This window comes from Andrena cerasifolii, chromosome 7, assembly GCF_050908995.1.
Source record: "Andrena cerasifolii isolate SP2316 chromosome 7, iyAndCera1_principal, whole genome shotgun sequence".
Taxonomy (NCBI): Eukaryota; Metazoa; Arthropoda; class Insecta; order Hymenoptera; family Andrenidae; genus Andrena; species Andrena cerasifolii.
Window position 1 is genome coordinate 3,433,308 of NC_135124.1, and position 23,914 is coordinate 3,457,221.

General features: G+C 38.6%; 1 protein-coding gene and 1 long non-coding RNA gene across 2 annotated transcripts in view; both read right to left on the minus strand.

The window, feature by feature from the left end:
* The window catches only part of LOC143371694 (uncharacterized), a 174,783-nt gene that overhangs the window by 35,793 nt on the left and 115,076 nt on the right, over nt 1–23,914 (minus strand). The gene's annotated exons all lie outside the window — the stretch shown is intronic.
* The window catches only part of LOC143371659 (acyl-CoA Delta-9 desaturase-like), an 85,342-nt gene continuing 68,656 nt past the window's right edge, over nt 7,229–23,914 (minus strand). The window contains exons 3-6 of the mRNA XM_076817108.1: nt 22,583–22,713; nt 18,838–19,043; nt 14,555–14,740; nt 7,229–10,927 (exon numbers count right to left, since the gene is read on the minus strand). Coding sequence (XP_076673223.1) covers nt 10,606–10,927; nt 14,555–14,740; nt 18,838–19,043; nt 22,583–22,713 — 845 coding nt within the window. The 3' untranslated portion in view covers nt 7,229–10,605. The remainder of the gene's footprint in view (nt 10,928–14,554; nt 14,741–18,837; nt 19,044–22,582; nt 22,714–23,914) is intronic.

Consider the following 23,914-nt stretch of genomic DNA (forward strand, 5'->3'; position numbering starts at 1 on the left):
ATGGTATTTCAGTTATTACTGATGCTATCTCGGAAAGCATGTTTTCAAATAAACCCCTCTGAACCCGTGAAATAAACCAATCGAAAAAGGATGATCCCCATTTGCGCTCACTGGACGCGACGCTTAAGAGACGATCACGCTCACCGAAAAACCGATTGTACTGTTCTAAATAAGAGCATTCACATGAGAGGAGACGCTCCGATCATTTTACACTCAATAGAGCGCGGCAATTCTGTCGAGACAATGTTGGAGGGTGGTTGTGCTTGTGCGTCGTATAAACAAATATTGTATACTTTTCCGTAATTATGGATGAAATAAATTGCAAAAGCATTACATAAAACAGGTATGTTGAATATTTTTATTTTTTACATCATGTTTTACTAGAAGAGACCCTACTTCAAACTAATTTATTTTGTACATTCCTCGTACTTGGCAGTCACATTATTTGAATTTCCTCTTTGTTTTACATTAGTAAATTGTGTAAATTTTGACTACCTTCTTTGTTGCTTTTGGCAAACGTAATAACGCTTTCTGAAGGAATAAAATATTCTCCGAGTTGAAGGAGAATGCAATCATATTCGCCTGTTACTTTGTGTTACGATTTTTTCTTCATCTTCATCTAACAATAGTGATATCATTGCTGAATCCACATAGAAATGTTTTTAAACACGGCTATACATGCTGCTGTACTTCCGAATGGCCCCAGTGGCCGATCGACACGAGGTTTCCGGGAAGGGGTGGAGAGGGTGTATGGACCCTAAATCTAAAATTGTTGCTTCGGGAATTTATTAGTTTTCGGGATATTAATAAAAAACTTTTAATATTTCTGTTGACTTATTCCGACATAACGCATTCCACTTTCCACCTTGTCCGGGGTATTAGTATTGGTTCGGGGTAGATTAGGGCGAGGGGTGCGCGTCCGCTTACGGGCGCGTAAAGCATGGTAGCGGACCGATGTGAGTTTGAAGATTTGAACCAGCAACTTGCGAATGCGACCCATCCTACTATATAGGGTGTAATTCTACTGACAGTCAATATTCTAGGGATGATTATACTGGCCAAAATAAGACGAAAATATAGAATACAATTTTATAATAACGCGCTTCGTTTTCGAGAAAATTGATTTTGAATTTCAGCTAAATACGCCTGCTTTTCCGGCGCCTGAGGAGCACGCGGAGGTAAGGGGAACGCGTCCTGCTGTTCGTAAAACAGTTTGGGGGGACGGGAGGGTCGCCGGGTAGGGGTGCCTGACCTACGTTAAAAAAAAATTAAAAAAAAAATTAACAATAATTTTTTATTAATATTTTGAAAACTAATAAATACCCGAAGCTACAATTTTAGATTTAGGGTCCACACCCCCTCCCCACTCCTCCCACCAAACCTCATCTCGATCGGCCACTGAGAACAGAATGAACAGTGAACTGAATGCCGTCTATTCGTCCAATACTTGAGGGCCACTTAAGGCCCGGTGCAGACGAGTGGTTTGCGGCAGTTTGCCGCGGGGTTCATTTGCGGTGAAGCAATACGTGCGTTCGTCAAAACGAACGCAAACATACTGCCTAAAGTCCATTTCATATATATTGGCCGGTGAGTTCAGTTTCACGAGCAGCGCGCGAGGAGAAATCAGCCACCACCACCTGACGGTCGTGGATTGGTAGTTGAAGTTGCTGGGCCCCCAAAGGGTATGGTGGGGTAACTGGAACGCTGCTCGACTGTAATAATACTGTTGTAATAATATCCAGAATTATTTGGTTGCTAGGGGGGATCTCAAATGTCACAGGGTAGTGAGTCTGGACACGTATGTGACTTAGGCTCCCCGAAATGCCCTTCAGGAGACCAATTAGACATGTGCTTCTGGTACGCTAAAGATGTAAAATTTCATATTTCGCAGCGAAAATTGTTTCTAGGGGACTTTTCAACTATAATTGTGGTTATCTTAGGCGTCTTATTATATAGGATAGTAATGCCTGGCGAAGACAGGCTAAAAAACTAATGATTAATAAATGACTTACCTTTACATAATGAATTAAACTCTCAATTAACGCTTCACACACTTCTGGTATAATTTTTTAAATAACTTGTTTAGATATTTTTGAAAAGATATTGCAAGTAGTAGTCTTATAGTTGTTGTTTGTTTGTTTTTATTGTTTTCCTGTGTTTTAAGCAGGATGGCGTTTCAAGCTTATTTTTGCTTATATTTCCCAACGAACTATAGTCCCATTTTTTTTATCCCCCCTCTCTCCTTCGGGTCCCAGCAGCAGCAGTGCACCGGGAGAAAGGTGGTCTCCCATCTTTCCCAAGTACACCGCCCCGTGATGCTTAACTTCGGTGATCTAACGAGAACCGGTGTTTTCCATCACGGCTACGGCCGCTGGTTAGTCTTATAGTAATAAGAATCACCGGTTGCAAGAAAGCTGAAAGTAATTGACAATCTTTCTTCAGGTGTAATGGATTTTCTGACGGCAGGATCTTGCTTTGCAACTTTATCAAGAATATAATTTAATATAACAAAAAAATATTCTGGCGACATTCTAGTGGAGTTTTTGAATTGATTACTTCGCACTGCAACATTCAAATCTCGTAGAAATATTTCATTTCAGCTGTTATTATATATTTTCTTCATCCACCAACATTTCTTCTTTTTTTTTGGAGCAATGTACAGGCTGATTTGTTCAGTGAATGAACATCCCTCAGTGAACGAACGCTGCTCACATCATACGAAAAATTAACACCTCTCACGCTTTTTCACATTAAAATTTACACAGTACTTCTTTATTCACGTAAGTTCTTTTTAAGCTCTTCATTAAGTTCAAGGTAAGTTTTATTGTTGTTGTTAATTTTGTTAGGGGTACATTCTGTGGGGACGGGAATAGTAATCGCACAACACTTTAACATTAAGAATTAGGATATAATATACTTTTAAGATACAAAGTACTGAACTCCCCAGCACGTGTTGCCTCTTCTATATCCTGAACATAGACTACGTATAACACTCCATGCATACTCTCTCCAACTACTCTTACTTCCCACTTTCACCCATAGGTGTCTCGCGCATACGTGACTCTGCAGGCCCATTCACAATAAAACAATCATGCATACATTCACACATTCATTGGTCATGCAACTTAACTAGCACCTGCTACTGCAATACTTTTATAGCTGATGTTTTTTTCTCGTTCGGATCGGTGCTCATGGGGACTGTTGTGAACGAACTGCATGAGCCACGAACGAGCTCCGAACGAACATCGCAGGAACAAATCGGCGCTGGTGCGATGCTCATTTGGGGCGAATGCTCAGGTGCATACGCGGCTTTATCTAAAACTTCCAAGAGTAAACATTATCTTTTTACTCAGTTGTTTTATCAGCATTGCAGCTAGCTTTAGGGGAGATCTGATATCATACTGATAACAATATATAAGGGTGTCCTAAAATAATAGGACAATCCGAAACATGCAACTTCTTCATGCAACAAAACATCGAAAAGTCCTTTACCGTTCTGCGATCCCAGGCTTCGTTCTTGACATATTAACAGTTGAATTTTGGCGGTGGAACTTTCGAGCCGCGCAGTGTAAAGTTAAGTCAGCTGAGTGCGCAGTAGCATACGCAGCAGAAAACGCACGTAGATACAGGTTTACACACACACTAGAGCCGGCCGTGCTGCTTGAAACCGTGAGAATGGGTTAACACCGTTAAATTTGTGTTGTTTTTTTTTTATTTTTTTTACACGCATTAGTGCAAGAAATTTGTTCTTTTTATATTTTCTTTTGTGATTTCTACGCATGTGACATGGACTACCGTGGATGTAATGGAAACAATGGATTTTAGCAAGTAGGCAGGTCTGGTGTAATTCAACGATAACTTTTAATTTTTTATTAATTGTCGTAAAATCGTGTAGCCATGCCGATTGCCGTAAATCTCGTTGCAACTTCTCTGAGGTGAATGACCCCGTGCAACAGTGGCTGTGACTACCACTGTTCGAGCCCTCGTCCGGCTTGTCCTGCGTGCACCGGTGCCTGCGTTTAGGCATATAAGATGAATGTCCCAATTTCTGCTCATTTCGTATTTTTCTTATTATTATAAGCGTTACCTTTGTACTATAGTTGCAACAAAATAATTCTAAATTATTTGAACATTTACGCGACTGTTGCACGAGCTTGGGGCTAATCAAAGTGCAGCATAAGCAACTAAGAACTTTTAAAATGAGAGACTCATGATTTTTCGACCGTGTTCTAGCTGGTTGTCCTAAGAAACAGCGTCCCTATTGGTATTCGATAATTGGGCAGTGTGACGTCCCGGCCCCACCACATGGGTCACGCCGGTTAGTCTCCGCCGGCGCCGCTAGAGGTCTACACATCTCGCAAGTCCTATCGTCCACTCTCGTTCGTATATATAAAAGTTCCAAGTTTATTTCCTCGTAGTCCCCGTTAGTGATGCCAGAATCGTGGGACGTGGGACAAATGCTGGACTTACCCCCACCTTGACCTCACTTTCTTTCTAATCGCACTGCACACAAAGCATATCCCTCCTACTCCTGTCCATGAGAGCTGTGTCTGTGGGCTGCCGAGCACACGGACAGGAGTAGTAGGAGGGATATGCTTGTGTTCCAGTGCGATGGGAAGAAAAAAGTGGTGGTGGGGATTGACGGGTAGGGCCCCATAGTTGGGAGACGGACGGTAGGTGATCTGATCGATCACATAGGTGGGGGTAAAAACATTTGTCCCCACGTCCCACGATTCCTCTGGCATCACTGGGTCCCCGTGTGTCCTCTAGGGCAGGGAAGGGGCCCCGTCAGCTAAATAATATAATATATATATGCCCCTACTGAGATGAAGTCTGGCTGACGGTCCCAAGACGAAACATCGCTCACATCATCATCACATCTTCTTTTCCTCCTCGATCTTTAATGCCAATCCACCTGCCTCGCACAGCAAAAACAGATACCGTATTGTGCTCTGGCTGTAGAGTCTTTTTTTACTATTTGTAATTATTTTAAGTAGAAAACAGGTGATTAGGTTTAGGGTCAAGTGAATCGCCGTCATGTCCGCATTTCTACTCACCAAAACTATAGTAACATAACCCCACAATTCAATATATGCTGTAACCTCTATTTCTATTCGAAGGCATTTTATTTTTTGTTTATCATTATTTTATGCTTTACTGTTGTGCTATAAAACATCTCCATAAAAGATATAACTTATTTTAACCCGAAAAAGCAACATATCACGTGAGCAGAAATTGGCACAAATGGTGAGTAGAAATACGTATATCGCTATTCTTCGTGAGCAGAAATACGGACATTTAGAGCATTATATTTAATTACAAATTACTAACAGTTAAACATCTTGAAATATCTTTCTTAAATAGTTTTTGAATTGGTTGATTTATTATTAAAGAATTAATCAATTACTCTGCAAATTTTGATCATAAACAAATTTTTTACACCTTCTTTATGACGAGTAACCTCTGAAATGAGCAGAAATTAGGACATTCACCTTATTTAAGCGCTTACACTTAACAAACGAAGCCTCAACCGCAATATAGTCATTCATGATTTTCGACTTATCTTCTAGAATCGCCCATTAAATTTATTCCCCCGTGTAGCCGAACACTCTGTATGTCTATAGCTAATACGACTTGTACACACCATGCGCGAATTCCCCCTCTACTACGTCACTCAGCTCCCTACACGGCCATTTTCTCCCTACTTCTGGCAACGCTGCTCCAGCGGTATATGACAGAGGCCGCTCGTCCGAATACCCCAAAAAATGGTGGTGATAGCGACGAGCGCTTAGCGCAGAGACCAAAGCATGCTCATAACGAAAGGTTACTGTATTCAAATGCAAGCTGTAATTTTTGGCGAAATGTTGAAATACCTTCAAAAAGACAGGGCTCCTATCCTAAATTTTCAATCAGTATCAACTATAATACAAGAACCTGGGACTTGACTCTCACAATAAGTTAAATATCTTACTTATGTAGAAGATTGTGATTCAAAGAATGTACCATGCATCATAGCAAAACACCAAGGAGTATGGAATGCAGTTTTTTTTTAGAAAGGAACAAGTAAGAAGTAAAGCAGGTATTAAGAATTGTATTTTTTTTTGTCTTTTGAAAACATGAATTTGTACAACAAGAATTCCTTTATATTTTTGATTTCATAAGAACTATCTTCGAGGCTAAAAAGATTTATTCAGAAAGCCTAATCCTTCCCCATTAAATAAAAAAAGGACGAAGCCCTTATCCTTGATATCTTCGTAGATAAATATTCATATATGGATCTTGTTTTCGCTGAAGTAAAAAAAATTGCATCCCCAGCGTCCCATATTTTTCAACCGAACTCAAAATCTACAAAATGACAACTGCCCGGCTTTATCAACACTCTTAACATCAAGTGCCAAACGTGATTGATTGGGCACGGAACGGTCCAGAAATGTTCTGTCGCTGATAGAATTACATTATAATATGATGATCGTTACAATTTCCAACTATTTGTCTTTTTACAGACAGCTTATCTGTTACACTTGCATTAAACTCTGCATTTTCTTTAACTGAAGGTATTCGACGAACACAGCCACGATCGCTTCTTGGCTAGTGACTCTTCTATCACTTGAAGCATTTTGTAGTGATGCAAATAGATGTTCATTGAAGTCGAATGAATATGGCGGATAACTGATCATTTTCCACGTCAAGTCATGGACTTAATTTTTAATAGATTGTCTTTGCATATCGCACATTTTGAAGTTCATGATTGCTACCTCGGATATATTTACTTGATCCGAGTCTAGCTTAAAAAGGAAAATATAAGGAGATAGGAAATATATAAATTTGTCCGAAATGTCTCGTGTGAAAAGGACTTTTAATATTTTTTCGGATCTCTAATGAAAGTAGCTGTAACGGTCGCAAAATGTAATTTTGCACAGCATGCACTGTGAGTCCCAATCCTGACAGGCTCCAGGATTTCATCTGCAAGCTTTATTTTCATCAGTTACACCAATACAGAAGAAAACAAAACGGAAGAAAAGAATGATGCTCATTTCATTCCGTATGATACATTTTCGACTCAAACTAATGATTAAGCAAACACACATCGGAATCACATTTAGTCTGTTACCTTGGCCTGTTACAAAAAAAAAGAGAGAGAAACGTTACTCCCAAGTATTGGTCATGAGTTATTGTTAGTAAGTTCTGCCCCGGGCAATTGGAAGAGGATGAATTACACGTGTACGACTTGTAACAAAACAGTATATATTTGTATCTTTATTCTGGTAACAGCACACTTTTATTCAACTTTAATATTAACCCTTAGAGCTAATCGCGAGAATTCTTCAAGTCCCACACGGCTTAGTTTCCGAACAGACACCTTCATTTATCTATTTATTTGTCTCTTAAAAAAAAGTGTACGTGCACCATACGATTCTATATTCTATACGTGCACATCCAGTGAAAAAACGCGACGCGTGAAACGAGGCCGAAGCGTGTAACACTGGCACGCCTGGCACACGGTGATAGCACGAGATCTGCCCCCCACTAATCTTTTGACGGTGCCGCGTTATTCTCGTGCGTCCCTAACCACCATGAAACAACCGGAAACGCCCTGCATTTCCGGCGCGTTTTCTGCCCCCGAATATAACAGGAAACGGCGAAAAATAGTCACACAACAATGCATTTCACATTCACGCGACTAGAAAGAAAGAGAGCGCCATGAACAAGGTATTAAAGAAAAGAAGCAAACATTTTATGGATGGATGTAAAAGAATGAAGAGTCACAGAGTAATACAAGAGACTGCATAATTCCGAGCACACTTGGCAAGGAAACCATCAGCGAGGATCATTCGATTGGTTCATTCGTATTTTGTACAAAATGTTGAAGTTGGAGCAAGTTTGACAGTTGTTGGGATGTACAGAGATCCATCGGGAATAGTTTAGGTCTGTTGGTTACAAAATTATCACAAAGATTCGTTCAGTTATGTTTCTTGAATCGGCTAACTCTTATATAAAAGATCTGTTAGAGGAATGTGATAATCTTGAGCATTTCGAATAAGCTCAATTACTAATTGTAACCTGTCCTTTATGCAACTGTCTTCTTTCTGTATGGAACAGGGTATCTTGCAAAGAGTCATAAAAATATATGTGCAAACCACTGTTATACATAGTGTATCCCTTACGGTACCAAGAGTTCTGTCGCATTGATTTGTAAACCTTTCGAACTGCAATTATACTCTCTTGATATAAACTCTCATCATCTGCAGTGACTTTAATTCTTTGTGCACTTGCCTAAAAGACTGGAAGAATAAGTTAAAGATGTAAACATTTTATCTTTAACCCTAGAAAGCATGAAATATTACTTGTTTTTTCTGTATTAAAATACTTCGTAAGCTTCTTGTAAGGTGGTTGGAACTCAAACCTGCCTAGAATCTGTTTCCAATTCAATTGTGCGTATAAAAGATTCTCGATTATTTTCTCGAATTCTATGTGCCTGATTATGAGTTGTATGTACATCGATTTCTTCACATAATTGAGAAAAAATACCACTATTAATTCTCAAGATTCTCAGATGAATCACATTAATTTTTATAATCATATAGAAATCTTTTTAACCTCTAATTGTAACAATAATTCGTGAATGCTGTTAAAAAATTAACAAAATCCGTTGGAGGAAAACGTTAATCTGTTTGCAATCGATTGGGTAAGTGAAGGCTTTCTAGAGTTAAATTCAGTACATCGGTGAATATAACAATACACGTATACGAATGATTGAGGTATGGACGCAAGGAAAGAAAGGAAAAGAGAAAATCGTTCTACGAAGTTTCCGTTTCGATGAGAGATGTGCAGGGTGTTAAAAAAGTGTTGGTCATTGCTTTCAGGGCTGAATCTACACCTCTAAACCGGATCGGTGATTTGTAAGGAAAAAATTGCTGCGAAATTGTTTGTAACATTGAAAATTAAAGTTAATTTTCTTTAAATCGACATATTCTTCTCGATGAAAGGAGAAAAAGTCTAAGCAGGAACCATGTGTCGCAATAAATTGATAAAGTTTTGGCATGCATGAAGTGATCCATTTGAAACCATTTTTCACGTTATTGAGAAAACGGGGCGTTTGCAACATATGGTTCATTTTAGACTGATCCTCCTTTAAGCAAGCAGAATATGTTGATGTAAAATAAAAATGAACATTAATTTTCAAGGTTATAAATAATTAATTTTGCGGCACGATTTAAAAAAATCTGGGTTAGGTCTGGGTCGCTCACGCGTGAGCTTGGGGTTCTCCCACTCCCGTCCGCGTTGCCAGGGATACCGCGCGGTCTCCTTGACAACGGAGGGCGCGCTGCGGGAAAGAGATTGGAAGGGGAAGCAGGCGCGTGAGGGGCCCCTACGCTGGACAGCGCTGGTATAGATTATCACCCCAGAAAGCAGCGACCACCACATTTTTAACACCCTGTACATCACTAAACGCAAATAAAATATTTAAAATTACTCCCTACAGGAAATGCCTCGACTGGGAACTGAGACGAGGAGAAAATGGAATGCGTGTTTTATTCTCTAATTTCGTTGTTTCGGGGTAATTTGAACTAGTTGCCTATCAATGTTTTCTGTACATATCTTTCAGCTCAACTAAAGAGTTAAACAACATACGACTGACACTGATGACACACTTTCTTTGAATTAAATGATCCAGCATGCGCCGTACATATAACTCGCAGCTCCAAAAACGTTCTTTGAACGTCATAGAAGTTAAATAAAACCTACCTATCATCCTGTTCACGCGCTGATTAATTAATCAAAAGAAAAGATGACCCACACATGTGCTAGCATTACTTCGTTTGAACTTTAGAATCTATGGGAGCATCGATGAATCATTAACGCTTTGGGGATTCGAATTATTCTAAACGATCGTCGAACGCGATAATCTGAAACATAATTGATGGATCAGAGAAAGGTTACTGGTAGAGGTGTCTGACTCTCCCCTTCCCCTTGGAATCAGGACATTTAGAACCTGCCAAATGACCTGCCAAAATCAGTCGCGTACTTGCAAGATCAGCTACATTCGACTTTTCAAAACATTTGCTCTGTTACTTGGAATACTTTCGTGTTGAAGCTGATATTCATGTTGTAAATATCATCACACTGTTACGTGATCTCGTCGGGGACTGTTTCTACCAATTTTACGGCGAAATGATATAGTACTTATCGTGCTGAATCAAGGATTCTCTTCAATACTAAATACCAAATTTTAAAATCAGACACTTCATTCTTTTACTGTCACACCTGACAACCGTTTTAATTTATTCTTTTGTGCTGAACTACGTTTAGTTTTCAGGGAAGCAGCTTTTCTTTTCTGTGAACCTTAATTCGAGGTAAACCGTTTCAGCAGAAGGACACTATGGTCGTTTTTGAAGAGCAAAAAATCGGTTTCGCAAGAAATCGAACGTAACTGACTCTTTTACAGCCATGTGATTAAAAATATTAAGTGATTTCCCAAATGTTCCTATTATTTCTCGGATAGCTCATCCTGCCCCCATCAAAATAATCGTACAAAGAAGACGCCATCGTTGGATTCAGAGAACGAACGATCGGGCCGTTTCATGAGTCGATTGCATCTTTCTACTAATCTTTCTTAAGGCTATGTATCACCACTGTCTGGTCCCTGTCTTCTTGCGTCTGATCTGCATCACCCCAGCCCCACACTTCATGGCTGCCATCACCGGTTCTCTTCACTCGTTTCTGCACCAGGTCTCTGGGTACCATTTTCAGATCGTACGCCAAGCCGATCTTTGCGAAAAAGTCAATGAACGCTGTCGTTATGTTGAACCTGTAGTTGCCCAGCTCGGCGGTCTTGTAGTCCCACGGGAACACGTGGTGATAATTGTGCCAGCCCTCCCCGAATGCCGTAAGGGCTACACCCTTGTTCTCAGAGGGATTGATGAACCTGAAATGAGTGATGAGCTCGTTAAAGTAGTGCTGTTTTTCAACTCTTGTTGCCATACATATATTTAAAGAGAGAAAAATAATTAATGTATTTAATAATGTATTCGATAATACTTCTATGTCTAGTATACAGGGTGTCCCACTAAGGAGTGGACAGCGCGATATCTCTTAAAGTATTGTCGATAAAAATATAAAAAAAATAGGGAATTGCATGGTTCGAGGGGGCCCATTTATTAGCGCGAACGAATTTTGTTTCCGATTATTATTTTAAAAGATACGATGGTCAAGTTCGGTTTTTCAAATGGAACTATTTTTTTTGAAGACCTGAGTTGATAGTGCGTTCCAAGACAAATTCAATAAGCTTTAATGTATACACTTTATTTCCACTGGTTTTTAAGATATTGCGCTTGCAAATTTACTGATTTTCACTGCAAGAAACCCCTCTGAAATGGCAAAAACCGGGGGCGGTCTTACTGACGCCACGGGTGGCACTGCCTGTTGAAATGGATACTTACCTGCCAAAGGTCTACGCCAGAAATGGCAGGCCCAAAGGCTGGACAATTCTTTTTCGTCGGAAATGCTACTTAGGTAGGTACATCTGCGGTATCGAGAAGCGCATCGTTACTTTTATTTCGCACTTGCATCTACGCTTGGATGGCCGGTTCTTTTGGGAGGGATGCAAGTTGGATTGGTTCTGATACAATCTGCTCCCTATGGTTGAAATTTAGTCTAGCAACTTTCACTCCTCCTAACCTAACCAATCCAACTTGCATCCCTCCCAAAAGAACCGGCCATCCGAGCGTAGAAGCAAGTGCGAAATAAAAGTAACGATGCGCTTCTGGATACCGCAGATGTACCTACCTAAGTAGCATTTCTGACGGAAAAGAATTGTCCAGCTTTTGGGCCTGCGAACCCTGTCGTAGACCTTTGGCAGGTAGGTATCAGTTTCAACAGGCAATGCCACCCGTAGCGCCAGTAAGACCGACCCCGGTCCTTCCTATTCCAGAGGGTTTTCTTCCAGTGAAAATCAGTAATTTTGCAAGCGCAATATCTTAAAAACCAGTGGAAATAAAGTGTATACATTAAAGCTTATTGAATTTGTCTTGGAACGCACTATCAACTCAGGTCTTCAAAAAAAATAGTTCCATTTGAAAAACCGAACTTGACCATCGTATCTTTTAAAATAATAATCGAAAACAAAATTCGTTCGCGCTAATAAATGGGCCCCCTCGAACCATGCAATTCCCTATTTTTTTTATATTTTTATCGACAATACTTTAAGAGATATCGCGCTGTCCACTCCTTAGTGGGACACCCTGTACATAGATGAGGATTTTTCTACTTTGGCTGAACTATTCTCGGTGCAACAAAAGTTGACAGATTGCTCTCTGTTTCTGTACTTCGGTATGCATTTATTTCAGGGTTGTTTTATTACACTGTCCAACAGTTACTTTGGTCTGTAAGATTCAATAGCCGTTTCTTATAGATTTTTGTGCGCTGAAAAGGAATCCGCAAACCGTTTGTCACCATCGCCCTCAGTTTTTGAGAAATTCGATTTTTAACAAAAATGAAAATTTTCAACTTTGAACATTTTTTGTGTCGAAACAGTAATAGTTATTCGGTTGCTTGTTGCGCCAAATTATTCTATAAACCCTCCCGAATACAGCGATAAAAGTTATTGGTGCAGTATGAACATTTAAATATGTTTAAACAACGATCAAAAAGAAAAGAACCCCCGAAATGCACCCACTTTTGCAGATATTTTTAAATTTATTTCCAAAACTAAGGGTCTGGGAGAAAATCTGACTGCTCCACGCGATGCAGCAGACATTTTTCCTTCGGAAAGCATCAACAGAAGTGGTAAGACACATTTTGTTTTCAATACAGAAGCGAAATAGTTTGGCAAAACGTGCGCCGCCGACAGTGGTAGTCAACGGCGGCGCGCGATACACTCCCGCTCAGCGTCACACAATCGCTTAACGCGCGTGACTACCACTGTCAGCGCCGCAGGTTTTGCCAAACTATTTCGCTTCTGTCTTGAAAACAAAACGTGACTTACCACTTCTGTTGGTGGTTTCCGAAATAAATTTTTTTGCTGCATCGCGTGGTGTAGTTAAATTTTCTCATACACCCTTATTTTTAAAATATATAGCAAGATAAATGCAAAAATTGGTGCATTTTGGGTGTCCTTTTCCCTTTGATCGTTGTTTAAACATATTTAAATGCTTATAATTCAATAATAACTTATATCGTTGTGTTTGCTAGGGTTCATAGAATAATTGTACAGACCATGCAACCGAATAACTATTATTATTTGAACACAAAAGATGTTCAAAATTGAAAACTTGCATTTTTTTTTCAAAATCGAATTTCTCGAAAACTGAGGGTGATGGCAATAAACTGTTTGCGGATTCGTTTTCAGCGCACAAAAATCTATAAGAAACGGCTATTGAATCCTACTGACCAAAATGGCTGTTGGACAGTGTTATCAGAATGTAGTATTAAAAATGAACTATTTTTCATTTCTGGTTAGAAAATAATGTTTAAAAGTGATTAGAGACACGCGTATAAATCCACAGAAAATTGCATACTATATTTTATTCTATGAAGAAATTGCAAACTTTGCAGAGAAAAAGATTTCCTTTAATAACATTCTGTTCTAGAAGTTGACTCTATGATACATTTAGGTTGATCAAAAAAAGTTGAATTTTGTTGGACAGTGTTATGGGCTATAAGGCACTGTTAATTTATAATTTATCAACCAGACAAAATTATTGATACCTGCGACTAGTAGGTACACGATTATAACGAATTGCAAAACTGAAACATATTTTGCCCCGTATGCAATGTATTAACAAGAACAAAAACGTATGACGTTAAATTGAAAATTTATTAAGGAACCTATAATAAAAATAATATTTCTCGGTATATGCTTGGTATTTCTGCAAGACACTTGTATATATTCTGTAGAATACCAGTGCTCTTCGCAAAGCATAGTTTGACACATGCTGATGCAACCAATCCGAACCACTCAGATCGTCGACGAATTGAAATTAACGTATGATGCGACTATCATGACACTGGAATCACTTCGGTGTCGGTAATATTCGACACTATTCGAACATCACGTGAGAAACATAATGTTAATATTTCTCAACACGAATGATACCAAAAAAATATTTTTAAAGTCTGTCGATAATTTTGGGAAATTCTGAAAATAGATGGGTCAAATCATGTCGACTTGTCTACCGATAAAGCCGCGAACAGTCAACATTTCGTTATGATACGAGGCGTAACGACCTTCGAACAGAAGTTCGTTGTGAAAGTGAACTTTATACGAATTTTAAATGATGTTCTGGAATGGACTACGGACTTTTCACGTGTCCTACATCAATCTATATACCTGACGAGATAAATTAGGTAAATAATATATCTGCAGTTATTTTCAAACAAACAAATATATAAAGATTGGAATTCGTAAGGCTTTCACATTGAGTTGTCGAAAGTCTCTTATTAAATTGTCGCACACGTATATTAAAAAAGCAATGACTTGAAAATTGTTGCTATATGCATTAGGGTTTTCCTTATTTCGTGCAAGCTGAATGATGATATTATAAGTGATACTAACTTGTCGTATGGTTTGTTCCCAAAGAGATGAGCTGCAGAATTGACCAACCACGTGGCGTTCAGTGTGAAAACATACCGCAGAACCGTGGGAACGAAGTAAGCGTTCGACCACGTCTCATTCCAGCATAGAACTGGTACAACAGTTGGCATAACGAAACACAACAGGGGCATCAGGACTTTGTAATGCCTGTAAAAAAATTAGGAAATATGTTAAGACAAATTACAATTTATTTTTCGCATAAAAGAAAACAGTGGAGGGTAAACAAGGCTAAAATAATGTGTGTTACAATTTAACATATTATTATTACTACCCTGAAATGATTTTAGTACAAATTAATACACTAATAAAATTACACTTAAGTTTTAATGACAAAAGAATATGCGAGAATTGAAAATTTACCCACAGAAATTTAACAATTTGTAATTAAATGTTTACGGAAAACTGCGGCGTATAACAATTTTACAGAATTCGAATATTATATCCACACGCCTTCAAAACTGATTTTCTTAAAAAATGTTACTGCATAGTTTTACTTTACTTTTACTCGAAGTATGTACAACGCCACACAGAGAATAAAGAACGGTTCACTGAAATGGGTGCCCCGCCATAAAGACTAATAAAAAGTCGTCCCACTAATAAGATTACTCATTTGGTAATTATAATTTTTTTTTAAAATATAGTTTTCCTACCACCAAATATCGTTTTCGTCCACTGCACATACAGGGTGTCACAAAATTGAGGGACAATCCTGAACACGCAATATCCTAATGCAAAAAGACGTCGAATTCCAAAACGGTAAGGACTTTTCGATGTCTTTTTGCATAAGGTATTGCAAATTGAGGATTGTCCCCCAATTTTGGGACACCCTGTATATCACATTTTGTAACTCGGGGAAAAAAGTATTTTTGATAACGCAAGTAGAATTAGTAAACGAACCTAGGGGGAAGATTACATTTATGAACAAGTCAAAAGAGCAAATCTAATATTAAGGATGACAGAAATTTTGTGTAGTCGATGTAATAAAATTTCTAGTTTCTACTATAATCTAGCTGGATTAATTATTAAGGGGTCCCCCCTAGTGCGAGGCCTGTCCGGGGATTTGCTCGCGCGAGCAGCCGCGAGTTGCTCTTTGCTCTCGGAGGCACCGAGTCAGGCCCAAGCGCGAAAGGTCTCCTTGGTGGGGGAATCTGTGAACGCCACTATCCCCACTCTTTTACGGCTGCCGCCCGTTGCCGTCGCTCTTGCGTTCGCTCGCAACTACCCGCGGCTACTCTTCGAGGGCAAGAGCAAAAGTTGGACAGGCCAGCCCTAGTGTGACGGTCCTGAAAACAAGCTGATATTTGGGATTTGTTTGAGAGGAAACATTAAATTATATTAATTAAAAACTTTATGTCTATACTGAATTCCATCTAAGAGCAGACTCGTTCCGTGCAACGATGACTGTGAGGGGGCGGTTGATTGGTAGGAAACCTGCAGGGAAAGCGCTACGACCAATCGCGTGTGTCAGATCTGTGGGAGCTGCGCAGATCGGTCGCAGATCGGTCGCAAATCGGGAAGGGCGTAGTTCTACTATTGGATGGAATTCTATATATATTTGTACATTAAGGCGGAGCGATACTATATAGGCGAAAATTTAAATTTGAATTTTCAGTTGGCCTGGGTGCGGGGTAGTTGTCTTTTGATTAACCAAACACAACTGTAGAAAAAATGAGAAAATATTCATGTCTGCAGGTTCCTTTTTCTCTTAAAAATGATCATATAATCATATCATCATTTTTAGAAGAAATATTTTTCCAAATTTTTTTTTACAGTTGTGTTTGGTTAATCAAAATATAACTATCCCGCACCCAGGCCAACTGAAAATTCAAATTTAAATTTTCCGCTCCGCCCTATTGTACATATTTAGACAACAATTTAAAAAAGTTTAGTTCAAAATGCAGCTGTAGCATCGCCGAGTTACGAGCCAATAACAAGAGGGCATAAGAAAAAAAGTTTGTCCTCGGACACTACATACGATTGCGGTTGTGGTTGTTGGCCAACAAATCAAGAATATTCTTAATCTATATTTGTGTAGTTATCGTTTGACCTACAGAAAATATAACGTAGCGATAAATATAAAAAAGATTCTGATTTCTGCGGAAATCGGTAGTTTCTTTAGTGCCAAAAGTTTATATTTACAAATACTGATTTGATTGTGGGTCAAACGAGAATAAGATATCCCACAAACGTGTCCTACCTATCTCAAGTGGATTGGACCATGAGTTTTTTTTATAAATCGTGGACGCCAGCTTTAGAATGTACTATCTTTTAATTAATTTTTTTTTTTAAATGTTGTCTAAATATGTAGAAATATAGGCATAAAGTTTTTAATTAATATAATTTAAGGTTTTCTCTTTAACAAAAATCACAAATATTACCTTCTTTTCAGGTCGTTAGAGCTGTTCGAGTACTTGAAAAAAGCGAGCGACTCGAAAGAAGCGAGTATCTCGAAGAAAACTGAGAACTCAAGTTTTTTCGAGCCGGTCGAAGAGAACCGAACGAGCCGAAAGTACCGTGCAGTTCGGATATGTCGAATAGTTTGAAGCTCGAATGTTTCGAATATTTTAGAACACATATGTTTATCTACCGGATAATGGTTCGTAATAATGTGAGTAATTAAAATATAAACTGCAAATGAAAATATTCTCTAACCATCGAAAATAAATTTTCGCGTATGTATGATTTAATAATATTTCTTCTTGCGCTTTCCTTTATTTTTCTTTCTTTTTTGCCTTTTTCGTATGGATTATATTTCTGTCGAGTCACTGTTAACAATGCTGTTACCCATTAAAAAAATGAATAAGTATAAATAAATAAAGAATTCAAAGAGTCAAAATTAAGATTATGGGTTTTCCATGTGTGTCTAGATGAAATCTGAATGTTTGCAAAATATGACATCTGTACGGCGTGTAGTTTAAAAACAAAGCGAGGTGGCAATTTATGATGTGTCAAAGTTTTTGTTGGGCATTGCCCACTATTGAAGACGCTGCAGATTTCGACGACCTGGAAGACTTCGAGGATGAAACTAATGAAATGTTTAAAAAAATTAATTTCCACATCTTTTCGTAGAAAAATAGTTTCTATTATTATTTGCCTTAAGTTACCTACTATTTCCATATTCAGCTAATATTTTGATTAAAGTTTGATAATGAATGAAAAAAAGAAAAATAAAGGAAAACGTAAGAAGAAATATTAAATCATACATACGCGAAAAATTATTTTCAATAGTTGGAGAGTATTTTCATTTGCAGTTTACATTTTAATTACTCACATTATTAAGAACCATTATACAGTAGATAAACATTTCCTAAATTTTTCGAAACATTCAAGCTTCAAACTACTCGACATACTCGGACTGCTCGGATCTCTTCGAGCCGTTTGGTTCTCTTCGAGCAGCTCGGTTCTACTCGGGCAGCTCGGTTCTACTCGAGCAGCTCGATTCTACTCGAGCAGCTCGGTTCTACTCGAGCAGCTCGGTTCTACTCGAGCAGCTCGGTTCTACTCGAGCAGCTCGGTTCTACTCGAGCAGCTCGGTTCTACTCGAGCAGCTCGGTTCTACTCGAGCAGCTCGGTTCTACTCGAGCAGCTCGGTTCTACTCGAGCAGCTCGGTTCTACTCGAGCAGCTCGGTTCTACTCGAGTAGCTCGGTTCTACTCGAGCAGCTCGGTTCTACTCGAGCAGCTCGGTTCTACTCGAGCAGCTCGGTTCTACTCGGGCAGCTCGGTTCTACTCGGGCAGCTCGGTTCTACTCGGGCAGCTCGGTTCTACTCGGGCAGCTCGGTTCTACTCGAACTACTCGGTTCTTTCGAGCCGCTCGCTTTTTCCGAGTACTCGGCTCGGCTTGGAAACCGAGTCTCGGCACGGTCCGAATTTCAAGCTACTCGGAATATTCAGCCCTACAGGTCTTCTCACTAGAGAGATCCCTTGAGTCATTGGAGCAAATGATCCTCCAACTATATAGCGAATTGCAAATCAAATCAATTGCAAATCAGTTTTCTAAAGTTTTTAAAGAATTTCCAGTACTCGTTCATGATGCATCTTAATCCCTTTGGTGCTGGTATGCGGAAATGCTCCAGTTGCGTTAGTTAACCATACTTGTTGAACACCTATATACATGCGTCCTCCGCACACACTGAACGCAGATATGCGTCCATAGCATCGAAAAGATTAAGATTTAACCCACGGGAAGCATCTATCTCCTATATAATTAATACACAAGTAAAGATGATAAAACAAGGTCCTACCTTTTCTGGAACGCAAGTATGGGATTATTTTTCAGATCATTCATATCGATTCCTTTGCCTTTCTCCTTGATATCCGGATGTTTTCTACATAACAACCAACCAACATGCGCGAAAAAGAATCCTCTCGTTGCATTATGAGGATCCGCATTTGTCTCGCTGTATTTGTGGTGAAGTCTATGATCCCTGGCCCAGTCAACTGCTGCATCCTGTCGAAGAAAAATCAGAAAGAATTAAGTTAGCTCCATTTGATTCTAATCACATTATATTATTGTATGCACATAAACATCCAAGACTGTTCATCCATTATAATCATTTAGCGGATATTTCTGGATCCATGTGTTCGCTTAAACATTGCATGAGTTACTTTGATATATCATAGAGTTTCTTTCCGACGCGCCGACAGCAGAAACGCTTAAAACATTTCAAAATCGCAAATAAATAATGAGTTGGGAAAGCACAACAAATCGATGAATATATGCATACTGAGTGTTAATGACTTTGGTAGAAGTTCGAGATATTGTAATAGGTAGGTACTCGAAAATTGAGTCGAGAGATTATCAATTGCTTCATATTGATCCGCATCACGTTCAATTACAAATGTAATTAAATTATAATTGTAATTAATTTCAGCTATACGAATCGTATCTGGTAATGACAGTAAGCTATATTGCGATAAAATGAATGTACCTATCTTTTAAATCAACTGAAGTGTTTACACGCACAATGTGTAAGCTGTTGTTTTCGTACGGAGTTAAAAGATTGTCATTAACATTATCATTGTAATCATCAAAACAATTCCGATAAATATATATATACAGGATGTTTGACTACAGACGGTAAACTTTCTCAGGGGTGATTCCACAGGTTAAAATCGATTTTTTTAATACAACAGGTCAGGATGTATGAATTGAGAAAAATACAGAGTGTAGTGAAGAAAAGAAAGACAAATTATTCATTAAAATAGAGCTTTAAATTCTGTCATATGGTAAATGCATTATATTGTTAAAAATGTAATTTTTTATTTTTCATGAACTGTTTATGACAATATTAGCAATGAATTAAATTCATTCATATAGATCCAGCTTTCATGATTAAAAAAAAGACGCAAGTTCATGTCTTCAATAATTTAGGTCATTAAAATTCATTTCTGAAGGCGGGTTTCGTAAAAATCACCAAAAGCAAGGAACTTCGAAGATTTGTATTTTTTAAACAATTTCGAGGCTAGAAAAATGAGTACTAAGCCCTCCCTAATTTCATATGGACTACAATATATTTCAATATCATGAAAATCGGAGACATCGAGGATTTGAGAAAAGTATCTCATGTGCTTCCATCATCCACGCTGAGCACAATGCATTTCAAACCCCCTTTGATGTGTGGAAGAAACTCCACAACGAACGGCTCAGGCCACGTGCCTTTGCCAGCATTCGCGAATCAGGTCGCATACGTTCAGCAACCGCGAATGACAGGTCCAGACTAGAATATACAGGGTCATCCGTTAAAACTGCAACCTACGCGCGCGCGAACAGACGAAATGGCAACACCGCCTCACGGACGCATTCCACTACAACCATTAACCGGCCCGGCGTTCGGAGGGCTGCCAGCGACCGCTGGACAGCAGTGATGCCCGAGCTTCGAAAATCTTAAGATGGTCTCTTTCAAATCAACGTCGCAAAGAGCTGTGCGGCGGAATTTCCCGGCCCAGGTAAGCGAGCCGCGCGCTCCGCTTTTATGATCGGTTTACCACTCGCACCCCAGATCACTGTAATGAGGTGGGACCTGTATCTCCAAAAGTTATTATCCGATTCGACTGAAACTTTTTTACTTTGAAGAATATACTTCTGGCTAGGAGGGAATCCAGAAAAAATACAAAAAATTGGAAATTTATAATTTTCAAAGGCGTTGAAAAGGCGAAAAATATAGAGGAAAAGTGATTTAAAACCTCAAGTGTCGTTATTTTCTTTAAAAAAGTCATTTTGCATTTTGTTCTGGTTTCCCCCCTAGCCAGAAGTATATTCTTCAAAATAAAAAGAGTTTCAGTCGAATCGGATAATAACTTTGGGGGATACAGGTCCCAATGATTTGGATCAATTTTTTGACGCCTTGACTTTAACGACTCCCCAGTGCCGTCTGTAATGATTAATTATAAAACAAAAAATATATTTCTATAATTTAAGCCATCCTTAATACAATGCAAAAAGTCCCATTAAATTATACATAGTAGTTTTCCTTTAATTAATTCCTTAAAATCACCTATTTTTTGTGGCTCAAGACCGGAACCTCCCCTAAGGATAAAATTATAAAAAAGAAAACCAGAACGATAGATTCTGAGGTTTGTAGAACTAACACATAATTGAATAAAAATTTAATTTCTCAATTTACGAAAGTAATGACACAGAAACACCTAACCTATTGTTTATTAACACCATGAATTTTAAAAAGAGCATTAAATACAGTATCAAATAAACGGTTTGCAAAAGCTTTTCACAACAATTATGGTTTAAAAAAATCTATAAATGAAAAATTAAGTAAACGTAAAATATTTTAAATTATCCATCATTTAGAGGGAATAATTTTTCCTCCTTTTTCGGCGCAAATTGCATTCCGATTTCTTTTACAGTTCAAAAGTTGTACGAAAAAGGCCCCAAAATTGAAACTCGGGCCGGAAATTTCAAATAGCTCTTTGCGACGTTAATTTGAAAGTGACCATCCTGAAATTTTCGAAGCTCGGGCATCACTGCTGTCCAGCGGACGCTGGCAGCCCTCCGAACGCCGGGCCGGTGCATGGTTGTAGTGGAATGCGTCCGTGAGGCGGTGTTGCCATTTCGTCTGTTCGCGCGCGCGTAGGTTGCAGTTTTAACGGATGACCCTGTACGTTCACGCTCGCCTATTCTGTTAGACGTATTCGAACCCAGACCCAGTTTGACACGTCCATATTAGAATAAACGTGCGCTCACCCCTACTCAACGTATACGTATTCAGGTCTGGATCCGGCTTAAGATGTCTTTCAAAGATTTCTCCACGTTAAAAAAGAGTCTGTCCTGCTTACCTCCGCATGCCCTTAATCGCTTAATAGCGTACTTCGATGCATGTGTATTCGATTAAAATTCAAAGTCAATTTTCTCAAAAACGAAGCGCGATATTAAAAAATCTTATTCTACATTTTCGTCTTATTTTGGCCTGTAAAATCACCTCTTCAAAGGTTTACCTGTAGCGAAACACCTTATATAAATAAATGTACGACTGTTTTGATGATTTTTGGATTTTTGCACTGTTTCGAAATCATTTAAATATTCGTATTACATATTTTTCTTTTTAACTTTATAAATGACTGACTTTACTTTTTAGACTTGTTCGAAATATTCGCGGTACTCATTTCGACTCCAGTGCTCGAGTTTACTTCGAATCAATCGATGGACCATACGATGACCAGTTGCTTGCAATTTCCTTTAAATTATCTATTTAACATTCTTCAAAATAATTTATGACTCTCAGTAGTATCGAGAACGCCATAAGTTTATAGGTACGGTTTGTAACAGTTGTAGCAGCGATTAAAAGCTGTGCGTTCCAATGAGCCAAATTCCGCAGTCTCGTTTGTGTAGTACATAATCGCACAGATATTGGAGTTCCAAAGAGTAATTTTGCCGTCTGGTTGAAAATCGTTTTTTCTTTCTCGCTCTTGCGTGACAGGATTATCATATGGTCCACGCAATACTTTCTTTACGAACGGAATCCATTCACTTACTTGGAAGGCCATGGTGTTAAAGATCATCAGTAGGACCTCGAGCGGCCACTTTGCTTTATAGGCTTTGTGTGCCCATAATCTGTGAGCCCCAGCTGTGATTCCTAAGCCACTCGTTATGTAACATAGGAATGCTGCAAGTAAAAAGAAAACATGAGGAAAACAGTATACGATATGCATATCTCTACAGTCTAAAATGTAGCTTTCCCTTTCCATTTCTATACAGTCAACCACCGTAACTTATGTACTGGGTTAGTTGTGATTACTCAAGTGCAAATCGTTTAAATGTTCCATGGGGTTGTAACGCATTAAATGATAAGGATATGATGATTTTCACTGTATCAAGTTAAAGATCGTTTCGTATTTTGTGGTTTGCCTAGGAAGAAATACCTGGCACTAATCCGCGCACATCTGACCGAAAAAAAATTGAACAGCAACATCGAGATTAAAACTCTGTTACTTTTCCTATCAACTACTGCCTTTCCCTCGACTTGAAATTACAATTCTCTAACAAAGAGACCGCCTGAATGTCACGTCGTTGATTTTGATAAGACCTGATGCACTGGTAGAATCCGTGGTCCTGTTTAGGAATACATGAAACTTAATGACAGATACTCAATAGTTGTTAAGATGTTGACAATTAAAGTTCTAATACTCCGGAAATAGAATTAATATTAACCCATTAACTGCCAAATTTTTTTTTTTAATTTTTGGTCGGATGAGTTACATATATATATATATATATATATATATATATATATATATATATATATATATATATATATAGAATGAGACTAAATTGTTAGGCGTACCAAATATATTTTTGGCGCCGAGTACGTAAAATTCCAAAATCCCCAAATGGGGATCGTGGCAGCTAATGGGTTAATGAGTCGGCTCGAGTCACCATTGTGTAATGGTTACGTGCAAGTCTTCCATGCGTTGGTCAGGGTTTCCGTTACCGTGTTTTGTTTTTTTTTTCTTAAATATTTTATTTCATTTTTTCCTACCTTTCTATTTGCCTATAAAAATAGCTATACCTGTTCCATGAACACGAAACTCTTGGCACATGTTAAATAAATTTTATTACCTACCTAATTATAAAGGTTTAAGGGGGGAGAGAAACCGCTGTGAAAATTTTTTCCCTCGATTTTTCTTTTTGTGTATTTTCATAATCTTTGGGGTCTCAAAAATATACCTGCACAATTTAAAAGTAATCTCCTGTCTGAATTAAAGGGACACTCTTACTGGAAAATTCGCCGACGCCAACGCCACCGTCAAGCCAAGTGAGGCCGCGGCCAACCACCGTTGCCGGGGAATCGGTTGTCGACGCTGGTT